The sequence below is a fragment of the Pleurodeles waltl genome, chromosome 4_1 (assembly GCF_031143425.1).
Source record: "Pleurodeles waltl isolate 20211129_DDA chromosome 4_1, aPleWal1.hap1.20221129, whole genome shotgun sequence".
Classification (NCBI taxonomy): Eukaryota; Metazoa; Chordata; class Amphibia; order Caudata; family Salamandridae; genus Pleurodeles; species Pleurodeles waltl.
In genome coordinates, this window is record NC_090442.1 from 421,394,759 (window position 1) to 421,411,151 (window position 16,393).

General features: G+C 44.7%; 1 protein-coding gene across 1 annotated transcript in view; it reads left to right on the forward strand.

Annotated features, from left to right (window-relative positions):
• The window catches only part of CAMK1D (calcium/calmodulin dependent protein kinase ID), a 1,292,386-nt gene that overhangs the window by 1,118,988 nt on the left and 157,005 nt on the right, over nt 1-16,393 (forward strand). The window contains exon 6 of the mRNA XM_069228669.1: nt 13,846-13,921. Coding sequence (XP_069084770.1) covers nt 13,846-13,921 — 76 coding nt within the window. The remainder of the gene's footprint in view (nt 1-13,845; nt 13,922-16,393) is intronic.

Here is a 16,393-nt window from a genome sequence, read left to right on the forward strand (position 1 = left end):
CTAAAAACAGCAGAAGATCATCGCAGTGCTGATGGGCCACGTTTGGAGTGTTATCTGGGCATACAGACTGGCCATCTTCTGTTAGATTATGAAAATTTCTCATTTGATATGTAGCCTTGCTGATGTGTTTTTTAAGGTAGTACTTTTCAGTTCTCTTTTGATAAGAAACACCTCTAAGAAGTCCTTCAAATTAATATTTCAGGCAAAGAAACATTGCCAAAATCTAGGGTGGAATATGTTCTAACAACATTCATATGGAAGCCTCACCTCATAAATAAAGTTACAGATCAACAACAACAAAAGCTACATGAACATTGTTTTACAGGGATAATTGCAGTTGTGTTTGCTTTAGCTCCCTGAACACTTTGATAAAAAGATGACAGCATCATGTGGTAATGGAGAGGAAGAAATCTCCTAGTCAGTTATTTTTTCATTATTGCCTCTCTTTACAGTTGTGGCTACATCTTAGTCAACATCTGAGCATAAGAAGTCAACCTCTACACGATTGTTCATAGAGTAACGTTCTCAGAATGCAGTTATGTTTTCTTCAGCATATGAAACTTTAAACAACTTCATTGATGTAAGAACTCGGAGTGGCATCTGTTAAATAAAATACAACGTTTTACACAAACACAACTGGAAATTGCAAGAATGATTTATTTTTTTAAATCATAATCACTGTTAGACCTGACAGCCTTAGGGTGGTCACCCCTAACTTTTTGCCTGCCTCCCTCCACTTTTTGGACACTATTTTTGCTGGTTTGTAGACTCTGTGCACTTTACCACTGCTAACCAGTGCTAAAGTGCATATGCTCTCTCGCTTTAAACATGGTAACATTGGATCATGCCCAATTGGACTATTTAATTTACTTATAAGTCCCTAGTAGAGTGCACTATATGTGCGCAGGGCCTGTAGATTAAATGCTACTAGTGGGCCTGCAGCACTGATTGTGCCACCCACTTAAGTAGCCCCTTAACCCTGGCTCAGGCCTGTCAATGCAAGACCTGTGTGCAGTTTCACTGCCAATTCGACTTGGCATTTAAAAGTACTTGCCAAGCCCAAAACTCCCCTCTTTCTACATATACGACACCCCTAAGGTATGCCCTAGGTAACCCATAGGGCAGGGTGCTGTTTAGGCAAAAGGCAGGACATGTCCCTATGTAGATTACATGTCCTGGTAGTGTAAAACTCCTAAATTCGTTTTTACACTGCTGCGAGGCCTCCTCCCTTCATGGGCTAACTTTTGGGCTGACCTCATACATTGCTTGAGTGGTAGCTGCTGATCTGAAAGGAGTAGGAAGGTCATATTTAGTATGGCCAGAATGGTGATATAAAATCCCACTGACTGGTGAAGTTGGATTTAATGTTACTATTTTAGAAATGCCATATTTAGAAAGTGAGCATTTCTCTGCACTTAAATCTTTCTGTGCCTTACAATCCACGTCTGGCTGGTTTTAGTTGACAGCTCCTTGTGCATTCACTCAGACACACCCCAATCACAGGATACTCAGCCTCACTTGCATGCATCTGCATTTTGAATGGGTCTTCCTGGGCTGGGAGGGTGGAGGGGCTGCTCTCTCACACAAAGGACTGCCACATCCCCTACTGGGACCCTGGTAGACAGGATTGAACTGAAAGGGTACATGGTGCACTTCTAAGCCACTCTTTGAAGTCTCCCCCACTTCAAAGGCACATTTGGGTATTTAAACAGGGCCACTGCCCCTTCCAACTCAGACACATTCTGGAGAAGAAACTTGTAACCAGAACCTGCATCCTGCCAAGAAGAACTGCCTGGCTGCCCAAACGACTCACCTGACTTCTTTCTGTGAAGGACTGCTGCCTTGCTGTTGCCCTGCTGCCTTGCTGCTCTCTGGCTGAGGTGAAGAAGTTCTCTCCAAGGGCTTGGATAGAGCTTGCCTCCTGTTCCTTGAAGTCTCAGGACCAAAAAGACTTCATCTCTTCAAGAAGGACTCCTTGTGCGTCAAAATTCGACACACAGCCTGCCAGAAATGACGCACAGCCTGCACAGCTGTGAAAATTTCACCGCACACCGAACCGGAATGACGCAGCCCGACTTCGCAGCGAGAAGATCGACGCAGAGCCAGCATAACGACCAGAAATTAGATGCACGACCTACTGGATCGACACATAGCTGAGCCGGAATGACGCAGCCTGACTTCCAGAGAGGAATCGACGCAGCGCTTGCTGTGCGGTAAAATATTTGACGCAACACCCACTGGATCGACGCAGCTTCTGTGACTTCGTCCTGCCAGCACAGGAAATCCACGCACCGTCCCTGGGGCACCGGAAAACCCCGCAACCCGAAGAGGATCCACGACCGAGTGCTGGGAATCGACACACAGCCACCCCTGCGTGAAAACTAAATGACACATCTCCGTGTGCGGCCTGAGAAAACGACACACACCCCTTTGTTTCCACGCATCTCCTCTTCTGCGGTTCTTTTCAGAGACTTTTCACACAAACTAGGTACTTTGTGTCTGAAAGACACTTTCTTTTCTTCTGAAAGACTTAAGACACTTTGGGGGTTATTACAACTTTGGAGGAGGTGTTAATCCGTCCCAAAAGTGACGGTAAAGTGACGGATATACCACCAGCCGTATTACGAGTTCCATAGGATAAAATGGACTCGTAATACGGCTGGTGGTATATCAGACACTTTACCGTTACTTTTGGGACGGATTAAGACCTCCTCCAAAGTTGTAATAACCCCCTTTATATCACTTTTCAGTGATATTTCTACATTTACTTATTGCATCCTTGATTGTTTTGACCTGCATCTATCCAGATAAATATTATATATTTTTCTAATCACTGTGTGGTGTATTTGTGTGGTGCTATATGGTGGTGTTGTATGATTTATTGCACAAGTACTTTACACATTGCCTTCTAAGTTAAGCCTGACGGCTCAGTGCCAAGCTACCAGAGGGTGAGCAAGGGATAATTTGCATTGTGTGGGACTTGCCCTGACTAGAGCGAGGGTCCTTGCTTGGACAGGGGTTAACCTGACTGCCAACCAAAGACCCCATTTCTAACATTCACTTACTATGCGTTAGACAGTTTCCTTTCTTTTTCAGAGGACCTCTACCCTAGTGTAAAACATCTACATGGCTCTGTTGACTCAGGATTACAAATGTCTGTGCTGTATTCCTGCATTTCAGAACCTTCACACTTTGTACAAAGTTCAGCTTTGGAATAGAGGCCTTTGACTTGGAATTATCTTCTGAATAATGGCTGCCTCTCAGGATCCCCGAAAGCTCAGTCAGGGAGCATTCAAGCCTCCCTACTGTGATCCCACTGACATATCCCTGCTAGTCATCTCACATCACTTAAGAAGGGCTACAGGGTCAACTCTATTAACCAAAGAATAATGGTTTGCAATTAGCAGATTTCAACATTATAGAAAAAAGAACATCTAGATGTTATTCCTAACAAATGCCTCTCTAGTTATTCACCAGTTAAGGAGGCTGTATGAACCACTAGTGTAATGTATTCCTGAAGCTCCTACAGTGAACTAGCTCTTTTCTTTCTTTGATTGTTCGTGATGATTGTAGAGATATCAATGCCTCTAAATTTATACAAGCCACTCACCCCACATGTGGTCTGGGGATAATGAAGGCATAATATCAAAGGGACACAATTCTGTGACTAAAATATTGATGATCACAACATGAAAAGGTGTGTATAGCTTTTCTACAATTACCTCCACCTATACGTACCTTGTGATATATATACCTTCAAGGTACGTAGATGTGGAGCTATGAATAATAAATCCATGCCTCCCTCTGCAGTTACTTCTTTGACATTTTATCTCTCTATTGTGAAGCTTCAATATTCTGCCATTGATATTCCGTTACAATCCACTCCTTACTCAGAGTCCTATTTGTAAGTTGTAATTGTAATTTGCAGCCTGAATAGAATATGGGGAACTCAACAACCAACCAAAACTCCCTTTGTGGGCTATAACTATGGTTTTAGGCATGCTCTGGAGTTGAGTCCACATAAAATGCTTTTGAACTGAAAATTTTGTAGATGTGTGAAATTAACCGCTGTTTTTCCTTTCAGGTGTGTTCAAAAACTCTTAACTAAGTCAAGCTTCTAGCACTCTAAATGGCTCACACAAAATTACAAATATATATTCATGAGTTTCTAAACCTTATTGGATGTCTTTACCCCCTTGCATCAAATTAAAGGTATTATGGGGGTCATTCCTACCCTGGCGGTCCGAGACCGCCAGGGTAGGGGCCGGAGGAAGCACCGCCAACAGGCTGGCGGTGCTTCTGGGGCTATTCTGACCGCGGCGGTAAAGCCGCGGTCAGAAAAGGAAAGCCGGCGGTTTCCCGCCGGCTTCCCGCTGCCCCAGGGAATCCTCCACGGCGGCGCTGCAAGCAGCGCCGCCATGGGGATTCAGACCCCCTTCCCGCCAGCCTGGTTCTGGCGGTTTTCACCCCCGCCAAAGTAGGAATGACCCCCTATGTGTGTCTCTTGCAGCCATATTAAGCATCACGCTAAACCACTTACACTGTAATTCTGCAGCCCATTGTCTGTACTATGGCAAAGCATTACAGGTTTCCCCAAACCTAAATGAGCCAAATGATCAGGGCAATAGGCAAGTATTTTGTTTGCATTACAGAAAAAAACAGACGATAAACGAAAAGCATTTATATTGGGCCAGACTCACAAGCTATTTTGTAAGCTTTTAGCAATTGGTTGTCTCACATTTGTCCACTAAGGCCAGATCCACCTAGACGACTCCACTGACACAGGCACCACTGACCTCCTGGAAAGACTAGACAATGCTGGCCTCAAAAGGCAGTCACTGACCCTGCACACAAAGCAGGACAGAGGCCAGACCTCATCTTCACTTCCGGCAACAGAATCAGATACAGCACACATCGGAACTCACGTGGACAGATAACACCATCGTACACTTCACCCTCACCAGCCCACCACGCACCACACCCATTCAACACAGCACTGTTTATCGGAGCTGGACCAGGATAACCCAAAAGCATTGGACCAATGCCCTTAGCACAACCCAATATAACCACGAACCTAGATCAAACAGTAGAGAAATTCAAGAACTGGATGACCAACGCTGCCAACCAAGTTTCCCCCACCAAAACACCCAAGACGCACAGACCCACCAAACAGGCCAGCTTGTACACACCGGAATTCAGGACATCAAAACACAAGTGTAAACAACTAGAAAGAGGTTGGCGAACCAGCAGAAACAACACAGACCGAGCTGCCTACAAAGCAGCCATCAACGACTACCACTGCCAGCTCAAAGCCACAAAGAAGGAAGCTGTAACACACTGGATCAAGAACAACTCCAACCAAACCAAAAAACTCTTCTCTATCATCAGAGAATTCACCGACTGCCAGCCAAACAGAACTCCATCCCTCCCTTACAGGAACTCTGTAACGCCCTCTCCAACCACTTCCACAACAAAATAGCAACCATCTACAGAAACTTCGATCCCCAACCCTACGACTTTTTCAACAACCCACCAATCATCACCACCCAATCACTGCATGGAAACTGCTAAGCACACCAACAACAACCAATCTGATGAACTCTATCCACTCAGGAGCACCCACGGACCCATGCCCTCATCGACAATCTCGGAAGCACCAAGATCAACCACCAGCTCACCACCATCCTCAATGCCTCCATAACTACAGCCACCTTTCTCAATGCATGGAAACACGCAGAAGTAGTACCCCTCCTCAAGAAGCCTTCAGCTGATCCCAGCAAGCTCAAGAACTTCCAATCCATTTCCCTCCTCCCGTTCCCCACCAAATTCCTAGAGAAGGCTATCAATCTCAAACTCACTGACCATCTGCAAAGAAACAAACTGCTGGACCCATCCCAATCGGTCTTCAGAGCCAATCACAGCACTGAAGCAGCTCTGATCACTGCAACAAATAACATCTGAGCCCTACTTGATAGAGACAAATCAGCCACCCATATCCTCCTAGGCCTCTCTGTAGCTTTCAACACTGTCTCCCACTACACCCTCATCAATAGACCACGCTGGATTGGAATCACCGACAATGCGCTCAGATGGATGACATCCTTCCTCACTGGATGCACCCAAAGAGTTCACCTTCCACCCTTCACCTCACAACCCAAGCACACCATCTGGGGAGTACCCCAAGGCTGATCCCTCAGTGCAACCCTCTTCAACATCCACATAACACTACTAGCAGACATAGTCGGATCCCACCACATCAACATCATCTCCTACACTTATGACACGCAGCTCATCCTCTCTCTCTCAGAGAATCCCACATCAGCTAAAACCAAGTTCCACAACTGCATGACAAACATTGCGACTTGGATGAAAGATAATTGATTGAAGCTCAACACAGACAAAACGGATGACCTGATCTTTGACAGAAACTCTGCCCTCTGGAACGATTCCTGGAGGTCAGCACAGCTCTGATTGACCCCCACGCTGAAAGACAATGTCTGCAACCTCGGTATTATCCTGGACAGCAAACTCTCCATGAAACAGGAGGTCAACGCAGTTGCTTCAGTCTGCTACCACACAATCTGTATGCTCTGCAAGATCTTCACAAAGCTCCCCATCAGCACTAGGAAAACAGTGATGAAGGAACTCATCACCAGCCGGCTTGACTACGGCAATGCACTCTATACCAGCTGCACCTCCAAACTCATTCAAACACTCCAGACAGCCCAGAACTCAGCAGCCAGACTGATCCGCAACCTGCCCAAGAAAACACACATCAGCCAGCACCTGAGAGAGCTCCACTGGTTCCCTGTCCAGAAAAGATGCCATTTCAAGCTCCTCACACACACCTGCAAAGCTCTCCACTACCAAGGGCCAGACTACCTGAACCACTGCCTGACTTTTCTCTTACCAACCAGTTTGCCCTCTCTCAGACACCACACATCTGCTGCATCCACTTCGGAGTACGCTCCTTTTCCCACTTTGCCAACAAAGGCAGGAACACTGTCCCCCTCCACCTCTGCACTGCACCATCACTGAACCACTTCAGGAAAGGACTCAAAACCTGGCTTCAACTGATACCTGCAGTACAGTGCCTGGATACCCCCTCAGGTGATTAGCCATGCTATATAAATGCAACTGGATTGATTGATTGATTGATTGACTTATGCTACATTTGTAAGATAGTTGCAATATATATTTACATACTATGAATGTAAATTGGAATCTTTTGCATACTGAGATTTATCAAATGTGGCATGGAGCTGACCTTATTGATTCATACTAGACACCTTTCCTGCCATATTGTGGCAGGAAAGGTTATGCCAGAAGTAGTACAGTATGTTGCTGTGTATTGCTATGAAGACACAGGTAATAAGGGATTTCACTGTATGTAAAGGGAGATGAGGATGGATGTTTCTGATGTTCAACAGCTAAAACCTGATTGGTGTAGTGGGGATGGAACATACAGTTTCAAGCTGCCTAGTGAGGTTGTACACCAAATGAGGGTTTCAGGCAGTGGGGGCAGTTTGACGGCAGTGGTGGAGGGCAGTTTGATGACGTGGGTGCATGAAGTTGCAAAGTTGGGCTTTTAAAAAGTGTGACTATATTAGGTGTCTTCACTTTAGTGGGAAACCACTTCTGCTATTGTCAAGAACAGTAAGTGGCTAGCAGCTTGGCAAACACCCCCATCATTTGCTTCAGAACACCAACAGCCCAGTCAAAGTATGGAGCTCCATCAGAGTCTGACACCTATCCCTTCTGAGAGCCCCTCACCACTAGAGCTAACTGAAGAGTAGACACCTGAACAGTGTTAAGAGCTGCACACCAGTGCTTTAAGACTCCCCGGGCCAAAGTGTACAGCCACTTTCTGCACATGTTTACTCTTCCTGCATCTCATACCTTTATGAAAAGCGCTGCAGGCCAGCAGTGATGCCACACACTTTTTCCCTACATTATGTGCCACCCACAGATCATGCTACAGTATGGATTCCTTTCTTGTAGTAGCTGCAGGTGGGTTTATCTGTGCACTTGGGTAAGTTGAGTGGAGTCAGGAAATGTGCCTACCTTTGATGATAGGGGTGGAGCAACTGACAGTAGTAAATGATGTAGGAGAATTTGTGATCTTAGTTTTTGAATGAAGGGCTATCCAGTGGGGAATGGCCATCAGGTGGGCCAAGATTTAAATGTCAAGGTCCAAGGAAAATGGGGGTTAGGGAGAAAGGAACTCTACATCGAAGTATTAGGAAAAGTCAAAGAAGACAGTTATATCATGCTGGTGGTGGTAAAAGAGAAAAGGACAGAGAATAGAGCTGAATAGGTAGATATATTCTGTGCAGAAGTGGAGCAGGAGAGGTTTGTGAGGTAGGAAGAAAGATAATCCACTGATGTGCTAATGTGCTTTTTTTAAACAATCTTTATTAGGGTTTAACCTCAGCAGACACCGTAAAGAATGAAAAAGAGAATGCTTAGGAATGTACAATATGAAATCCATGAAAGCAGTATACACTCTATAGTGGGACAAACTGCCTATTGATGGCCAGACTAGGTTAAGCTAAATAGTAGTGGGGTTCTGTATTGGTTAGACAGTAGGGTAGGGCAGGTTCACATGTATCGTTCTACAGCGTTACAGTTCATCATAGTGATGACAAGGTAATACGTTGAGCTGCTGCCAAGAAGATTAACTAACAAATACAATGTTGAAAACCTAGGCCAACATTCAGGAGCTAGTAACGCTGTCAAATATGGGCCATGCAGGTTTATGTAATCTAGCAATCAGGGATGCCCCAATGGAACGAGAGATGTGGCTAAGTTGGAGAAGTAGAGACAGATATAATGGAGTTGGGATTCCAATGGGGGAGTTGGATCCTGTGTACCTGCTGGGCTAAAGGACGGGGAAGGGGTCATTCTAGGAGAAGATTTCTCATCATTGAGGTTCATTATGAAGGACATCCACAGTGTGTCCCATTCACTAATGACAGTGTGTTTGCGGCCTCTCCTCTTCGAAGGACCTCCTCCTCAAACTTTGTCCATTGGAGGCGCTCCCAATTCCAGCTGTCTCAGTTAGTAGGCTGAAGTGATCACTACTTACTGGTGATAGCTCATTTGGCAAGCTGTGTCGGGTCTAGGAAGCATAGGGCAGTTTTTGCTTTCTTTGGCTGCTTAGATTCCCAACACAGGCCCACATGTTCAATTTTGGGAGACGTGTTACTTCTGCAGCACATAGCAGGGCTTCTGATGAGAAAGATGATGAATCGGGGCAACCCCAAAGCATATGATAAATGTCAGCCAAATTGGCCCCACAATGGGCATAGGCTGCATTAGGTGGCTTACCTTGAAAGGAGAGAAATAGACCCTTTGGAGGATGAAGAATTGTATTAATTTGAAGCAAGCACTGCACAATACTCTCTTTGGATTATGTAGGGCCCTTGCTCATTCTTTGTCCTGGAGAGCTCTGCAGAACTCAAGTTCTCAGGTGTCCGGTGAATTTGCAGAGTGAATTGGGTATAGATCATGATGTTTTTATGAAGCCAACTAACTAGTCTCCACCCATTTCCCATAGTGTATGTAGCTATGGTTTTTGTGTCAGAGGTAGCCCAGCAAGTTTATAAAGTATGACATAATGATCCGTAGATCATAAATGTGCTATCCTTTAGACTGAACTGTTCTGTAAGCAAGACAAAGGATGATTGTTGTCCGATAAGGAAAAGGTCTCCAAGTGATGTGATACCAGCCTCATCCCAGTGATGTAGGTCAGAATTGGTATCCCAGCCATGAAGATGAAGAAGCCCCATCTGTGGTATTGCATTGGGGGATACAAGGTAACATGTTGAATGATGTGAAGACTTTCAACAAAGCACTGTAAAGCTACCAGAAGAAGGCAGAGCACATTCCGAGGGAAGACTATTGAGGTTTTGGTGACTCCAAGCAACCTCTATGGTTGATTTCTCCTCCAGTGACTACCAACCAATCCAGCAACACAGCCATTGTAGTTGCGCAGCAGGGCAGTAAAAGTGAAGGTTGGGGGCATGCAGACCCCGTGGTCCACCAACAACCTCAGTTTACCTAAAGATTCTCTGCAACATCTTGTGTGCCATGTAAGGTCACCAAGAAGAGAGTCCAACTCATGGAACATCTTTAATGTTAGGAACATGAGTAAGTTGACAAAGTAATATAAAATACACAATAGATGACCATTTTTGATAGGGCTACCTGTCCTTCGACTGATAAGGGCAAACTATTCCAGAAGCTCACCTGTCTTCTTAAGACCCTGATCATCTAGAGATTACTTTCAAGAAGATGTTTGTCAGCATTATAAATTTGAATGCCTAAGTAGTGCAAGAAAATGCCCTCCCATCGAAACTGACCCCCACTGCTATCGAAGAGAATCTGAGGGGCGTAGGATGACCGTGGGAAAAGACAAGACTGCCAGCTGACATAAAGACCTGAGTACTGTCCAAATTCCATGAAGAGACCGCTTATATTAGAATGATTGTTATGCAAGTCCTGTAGGTATATTAGAATGTCATTGGGATAAACAGCCATTACCACACGGCGGTAACCACGGACAGCCTTAACCACGCATGCATTAAGGTGTGGAAAAAGCTATCAGTGTCGTTAGAGGGAATGGGAAGACCTCTCCGTCCTTACGACCTGCCTGCCTGGAGAGTTGCCTCATCATGTGGAGAGTGAGGGAAGGGTGGGAGGGATCTAGGGATTTGGGGGTTAGGCTTTAGGGCTTGGGGCAGGGGGTGGTGTTAGGGCTCAGGGCGGGTATTTTATTTCTTAAAAGGGCTCGGTGTTTGGGTTAGGGGGTCACGCTGGGGCTCAGGTTTTAGAGCTTGGGGCTGGGGGTATAGGTTTCGTGTTGGGGCAGGGGGGCGGTGTTAGGGCTCAGCGTGGGGTGTATGTGTTTTTTTTAAGAAAGGGTTGGGTTCAGGGTGGTCGGGATAGTTTTAGGGCTTGCAGAGGGACTGTGTTAGGGCTCAGGGTGGGTATGTTTTTTTAAAGGGTTGGAGGTCAGGGAAGGGCATTGCAGTGGGGGTTAGGTTTTAGGGATGGGGGGTATAGGTTTAGTGTTGGTGCAGGGGGTTGGTGTTAGAGCTCAGGGTGGGGGTGGGTATTTTGTTTTTAATGGGTTGGGGGTTGAGGGTCAGGGGTCATGCTGGCATCAGGTTTTAGGGCTCAGAGCAGGGGGGGTTCAACTTTCAGATTTGGGGGGGCAGTTTTAGGGTTCAAGGTAGGGGTCCGTTTTTAGTGTTTAAGGAAGGGGGACAGGGAAAACCTTAACCACGTATATGCATTTTACATACGTGTTTTTACAATGGACTGCGTTGTAAAACATGTGTGGTAAATGCATATTTATTGTTTAATATGTGTGGCTAAGGTAATGCATGCGTGGTAAACAGAATGCGTTGTTCCGTCATACAACTGTCATCAGCTGACAGGCAGATGATGTAAGTAGTATTATGCTAGAGATCCCTCATGCCACTCCCTCCACCCGTGCAAATATCATAAGCGGTTTTATGGCTTGGGTTGAAGTGAAGGGTAGATCTGGGGCAGCACTAGTGTGTCCCAGGGGGGATAGGGAAGGAGGCTGATATAGAATGGCCCTGGCAAATTCTAGTTTTGGGGACATTGTAGAGGAGCTGTGATGCAAAAACAACAATCCCTGACTGTTTTCCATACGGAGCCAGGGTCAAGGCTGATTTGCATATGGTTGTCTCCAAACTGAGGTAGCATGATGGGCAAAAAACAGTGGATTGGGATATGCCTGAGTGATTGCCAGTGGCTGATATTAATTCAAACATTCCATCCCTCACCTTGTTGTTTTTGCATTTGCCATCCTAAGTGTGCTGGGTATGCCCAGACGAGGGTTCCGGGCTCACTGTGCCACTAGTGCCAAACTATACCTGGCTGACGTGCTCTAACTAAGGGAAACTGGTCCTAGGTTGCTTGTGTTCCCGGTTCAGTTTGGACCTGGCCCTGCAGTTTTGGGAGGGCTGTTCCCATGAGGAGCAGGGTCAAGACTGATTTGCACATGTCAGAGTCCAAACTGAGGTGGACTGGTGGGCAAAAAACAATGGATTAGGGATGTGGCCTGAGCAATTGCAGCAGCTGGGATTAATTCAAGCAGTCCATCCATCACCTTGTTGTTTTTGTAAGAGCTGTGATGCGCAAGTGTTGTCTAAGTTGGAGGCTATTGCTAACTTGGCAGTGATTTATGTTATCAAACACCATAAGTTTGGGAGTTTTAAGGATCAGAAAGGTGATTGTTTTCGGCAGAGGTGACGGTTCAAGGGTCTCCATTGGCTGGAGTGCTCTGAAGCTATATAATCTAGGGCTAAGTAGAGTGTTGGAGAGAATGTGGGTACACCAATTGAACACATTTTGTTAAGTGTCTGAAGGCTGGCTACTTGAGCAATGGTTAAGACCGGCATGCATGTAAGGCACAATGGCGAGGTGCAGAGAAGAGAGAGTACAAATTTCATGACAAGACTCCTGAAAAGAGGACTAGAGGATTGATAGTTTTGTGTCCTTTATGACCTCAGTACACCTTGGTAAACACCTTTGACAGGGTTAGCTCACTAGCAGAGTACGCTCATTAAGTACTTTGGCATTTTTTGCTACCCTTATTGATTTTTGTGAGTGTGTTAGTATTTGCAGCACACACTGTAAGTTTGATCTGTCACAAACATCAGCTAAAGTGTCCCTGAACAGCAGCGGCATGGCCTGACTCGTGAGGGCTGCCATTTTGTAACGTAATTTTCCTGTACGGTACGCGATTCCTGCGTCACTCAAACTGCCCTGGCTTACCTCCTCATCGTGCAGCAAGATGCGCCCCTTTTGTGTACACTTCTGCAGCTCTCATTGTGGCAATCTATGAACTGCCTTTTCCAGGGGCTATACTGCAGTGCCAATTCTCCGTGGGGCTCCCCACTCCAGTGCCCCACGTGAGTATGCTTCAATTGTGGCACCATCACTGGGTGTGCACTCTAGCTGAGTTCATAATCAGACATCACCAGGTGTCCCTTCATTTCCGGTTCCTGATGAGACCCCACATTTCTTAAGGGGTCGAAACGTTGTCGATATGCAGAAAAACTAACAAACTGATTGGTCTCTTTATATCATACAAGGGCCAATTCTAACTATATATAAGTTAATTTAATGTGGTCGTTTTTGTTTTCATTGAAACACACTTCTTAATTCTTTGTACTGGTTGTATAACCACTTTGTTGTTTTTTTGTTTTGTTCCTCTGGTCACATTGGAAACTGAGTACATTGTATATGTATTATGTGAAATATAATGCCTTTTTGCACACAAAGCTTCCTTGAATAATTTTGTTGATCTCCTGGGACAGTCATTTTGTTTTGTTATTTTTTGTAATTAGCGGTTGTTGTTGCATAATACACATTAGTGGCTAATCATCATTTGGTATCCTTAAGAAGAACCTTTGTTTCCTTGTTAGAATCTGCTAAATTATGACATTTCTACTTCCTAAAGACAATTTCAATCTCAATTTTTAAAAATATGTTTCTTTGGTTAAATGAATTGCAGCAGATGCGGCTGATGAAGGAAGATGCACCTCAGTTGAAGCAAATAGTAGACAGGTCTGCTTTGAACAACATCCTTAACCTGTGTTCAGCAATGTTTTTTTTTCTCTTTATAAATACTCCTAATATTGTTTGAGTGACAATAGCCATCAAAGTGAATTACGTAGTTTAGAATGAAATATGGACGTGTCTGCTGTATAGTAAGTATAGCTTTCTCGGAAGGTTTAGGAAGGTTTCTGTTTTACCCATTTACCTATTTTTACGGTACATTTCATGTCTTCATCGTTTTCGCAGCTCCAGAAGTACTGGCCCAGAAGCCTTACAGCAAAGCAGTGGATTGCTGGTCCATAGGGGTCATAGCATACATTCTGTAAGTACATATTTCCTTTTGTAAGAGAATAACTACCTGTCTGCTGTACTCATATTCTCCCCACCTCCTTCACGAGACTCGAATAACATGGACGCCGATACAAGCATTTTAGGCCAGTGGCAATATCCTCTATACAGCATCCCTACAGCCAGTAAAAGAAGAGTATGTTTGGTTTGATGCAGAGATTTCTGAGTAAAATGCAGTTCACTGAATCGAGTCTGGGTGGAACTGCTTAAACTTTCATCAGTGTAAGGTCGATATAAAAAGTTCCTTTAAACTAGGTAATGACAGTACTTACGTGTTTGAGCACTGACGGACAATTCAACGCTAGGAAAAAAACAATTAAATGATGGGAACTGGGCCATGACATCCTCTGTCAGTGAGTTAGCCCTAGAGTGTGGAATGAAGACTGCAACTCGATGATAAGTGTCTTCTCAAATATTACTTTTTAAATGCAACGTTTATGTTTTTTTTTGCAGACAACATTTGCTTTATACTTATTTTACTTGTATTGTGCAGACTGAGAAACTAAATGACAGCTCAGTGCAGCGGTAAGGATGGCTGACAAAATGGACTGTTGTCATGAGCGGCGTGGTTGCAGCGCCTCAAACTATGCCTCACTGAAAGGAAGGCAGGCTACCCCAGTAAAATAGAAAGTATGTGAAAATAAGCAAGTCTCTATTTAAAGTTGTGTTTCTCCCTCCGAAAAGCTCCATTTAGAACCTGTGGCGGTGGTTGCCATTGAATAGTTACGGTTAGTTCAGAGTTTCCACAGAGAGATTTTTTTTGTTTTTGCTAATAACTTTGAAACCATTTTGAATCTTAACAAAATGTTCCAAAAAACGTTCACCTCAGCTTGTTCCTGGAAAGCTTCGGGATGATTTATCCAGCAAGGACCAAGAAAACGGGAGGTCTCAAAGATTTGATTTCCCATCTTAATTCCTATAGGATATTTTGGGAAGCAATACAGATAACAATGACTAAACATAATTACACTAAGTTTGGCACTAAGTTTTAGACCTCAGTATAACTTGCACCACTATGATGCACTGCTCATGGCATCACATATAACATCACTGATTAAATCTATGGTAATGCAAGTTTTACATACATCATTTACATTTAACTTGTGAATTTCAGTGTTTTGGTTTTAAAACAATAGTGTTTTTTTCAATGAATGTCCAAGTTGTTTTTTGTAAGTTAAAATCTTACTACCTTATTTATGTATAACCTTTGGGTTTTTCAGTGTATATAATACACATATATGCAGCATGATATTTAGCACACTCATGAAATTGATGTGAGAAAAATGCTGCTCGCTGCCTCTTACAGTCTATCTCTATCTATCTGGATTTATAAAGTGCAGCTAATCACCCATGAGGATATCCAGGTGCTAAGGGCGGTGCTGCGATGGTGGGTTCAGTTTAACAGCCCGGTCTTGAGTGCATTCCAGAATTCAAGGAGCAAAGTGGAGTTCCTGAGGTACGGGGGAGATCGTTCCAAGATTTAGCCATAATGTAGGAGAAGGAGCGTCTTTCTTTGTTGCTTAGACAGATACAGAGGTGTGTGCGAAGGAGAGGGAGGTGGAGCGGACATGTCTGGAGAGTTGGTAGAAGGAGGCGGTGGTTGATATAGGCTGGTTCTTGGTTGTGCAGGGCTTTGTAGGTGTGGATCAGCATTTTGAGTTGACATCTCTTTTGTATGGGAAAGCAGGGGTGATGTGGGTCCTTTTGGGGAGGTCGAGGATGAGTCTGGATGCAGTGTTCTGTGTGGTTTGCAGTCTCTTCAGGAGGTAAGTGATGATTCCTGCACAGAGAGTGTTGCTTTAGTCCAGGTGGCTGGTCACTAGGTCTTGAGTGATGGTACGATTGGTGTTGATAGGGATGCTATTTGAAACTTTTCCAGGGACTGAGAAGAGTGAGGAAGCATACCCAGAAGACTGCTTTGATCTGGGTTCTCATGGTGAGTTTGCTGTCCAGGATTATGCTGAGATTGAAAGTGTGGTCTGTCAGTGTGGGTGAAGGTCCCAGTTCAGGGGGCCACCAGGAGTCACTCCATGGGGAGGTGTTGTTGCTGAAGATCAGCACTTCCGTTTTGTCTGTGTCGAGTTTCAGGCATTTGTTTTTCATCCAGTCAGTGGAGCTAATCATACATCACAGGAAGTTGGCTTTTTTTTGTGGGGGGGTCTTCTGAGAGTAATAGGATGAGCTGAGTGTCATCTGGTAGGATATGATGTTTAATCCATGGGGTCTTACGATATTGGCCAAGGGGATCTTTTTGGTGTTGAACAGGTTGGGGCAGAGGGATAAGCCTTGAGGAACACCATTGGGGATGTAATTGGGTTCTGAGGTGAATTGTGGTAGTCAGACTTTCTGGGTTCTTCTAGTGGGGAAGGAGGTGATCCACTTGAGAGCGTCTCCATGGATTCAGATGTGATGCAGTCTTTTGATCAGGATGGGGCGAGATATGGTG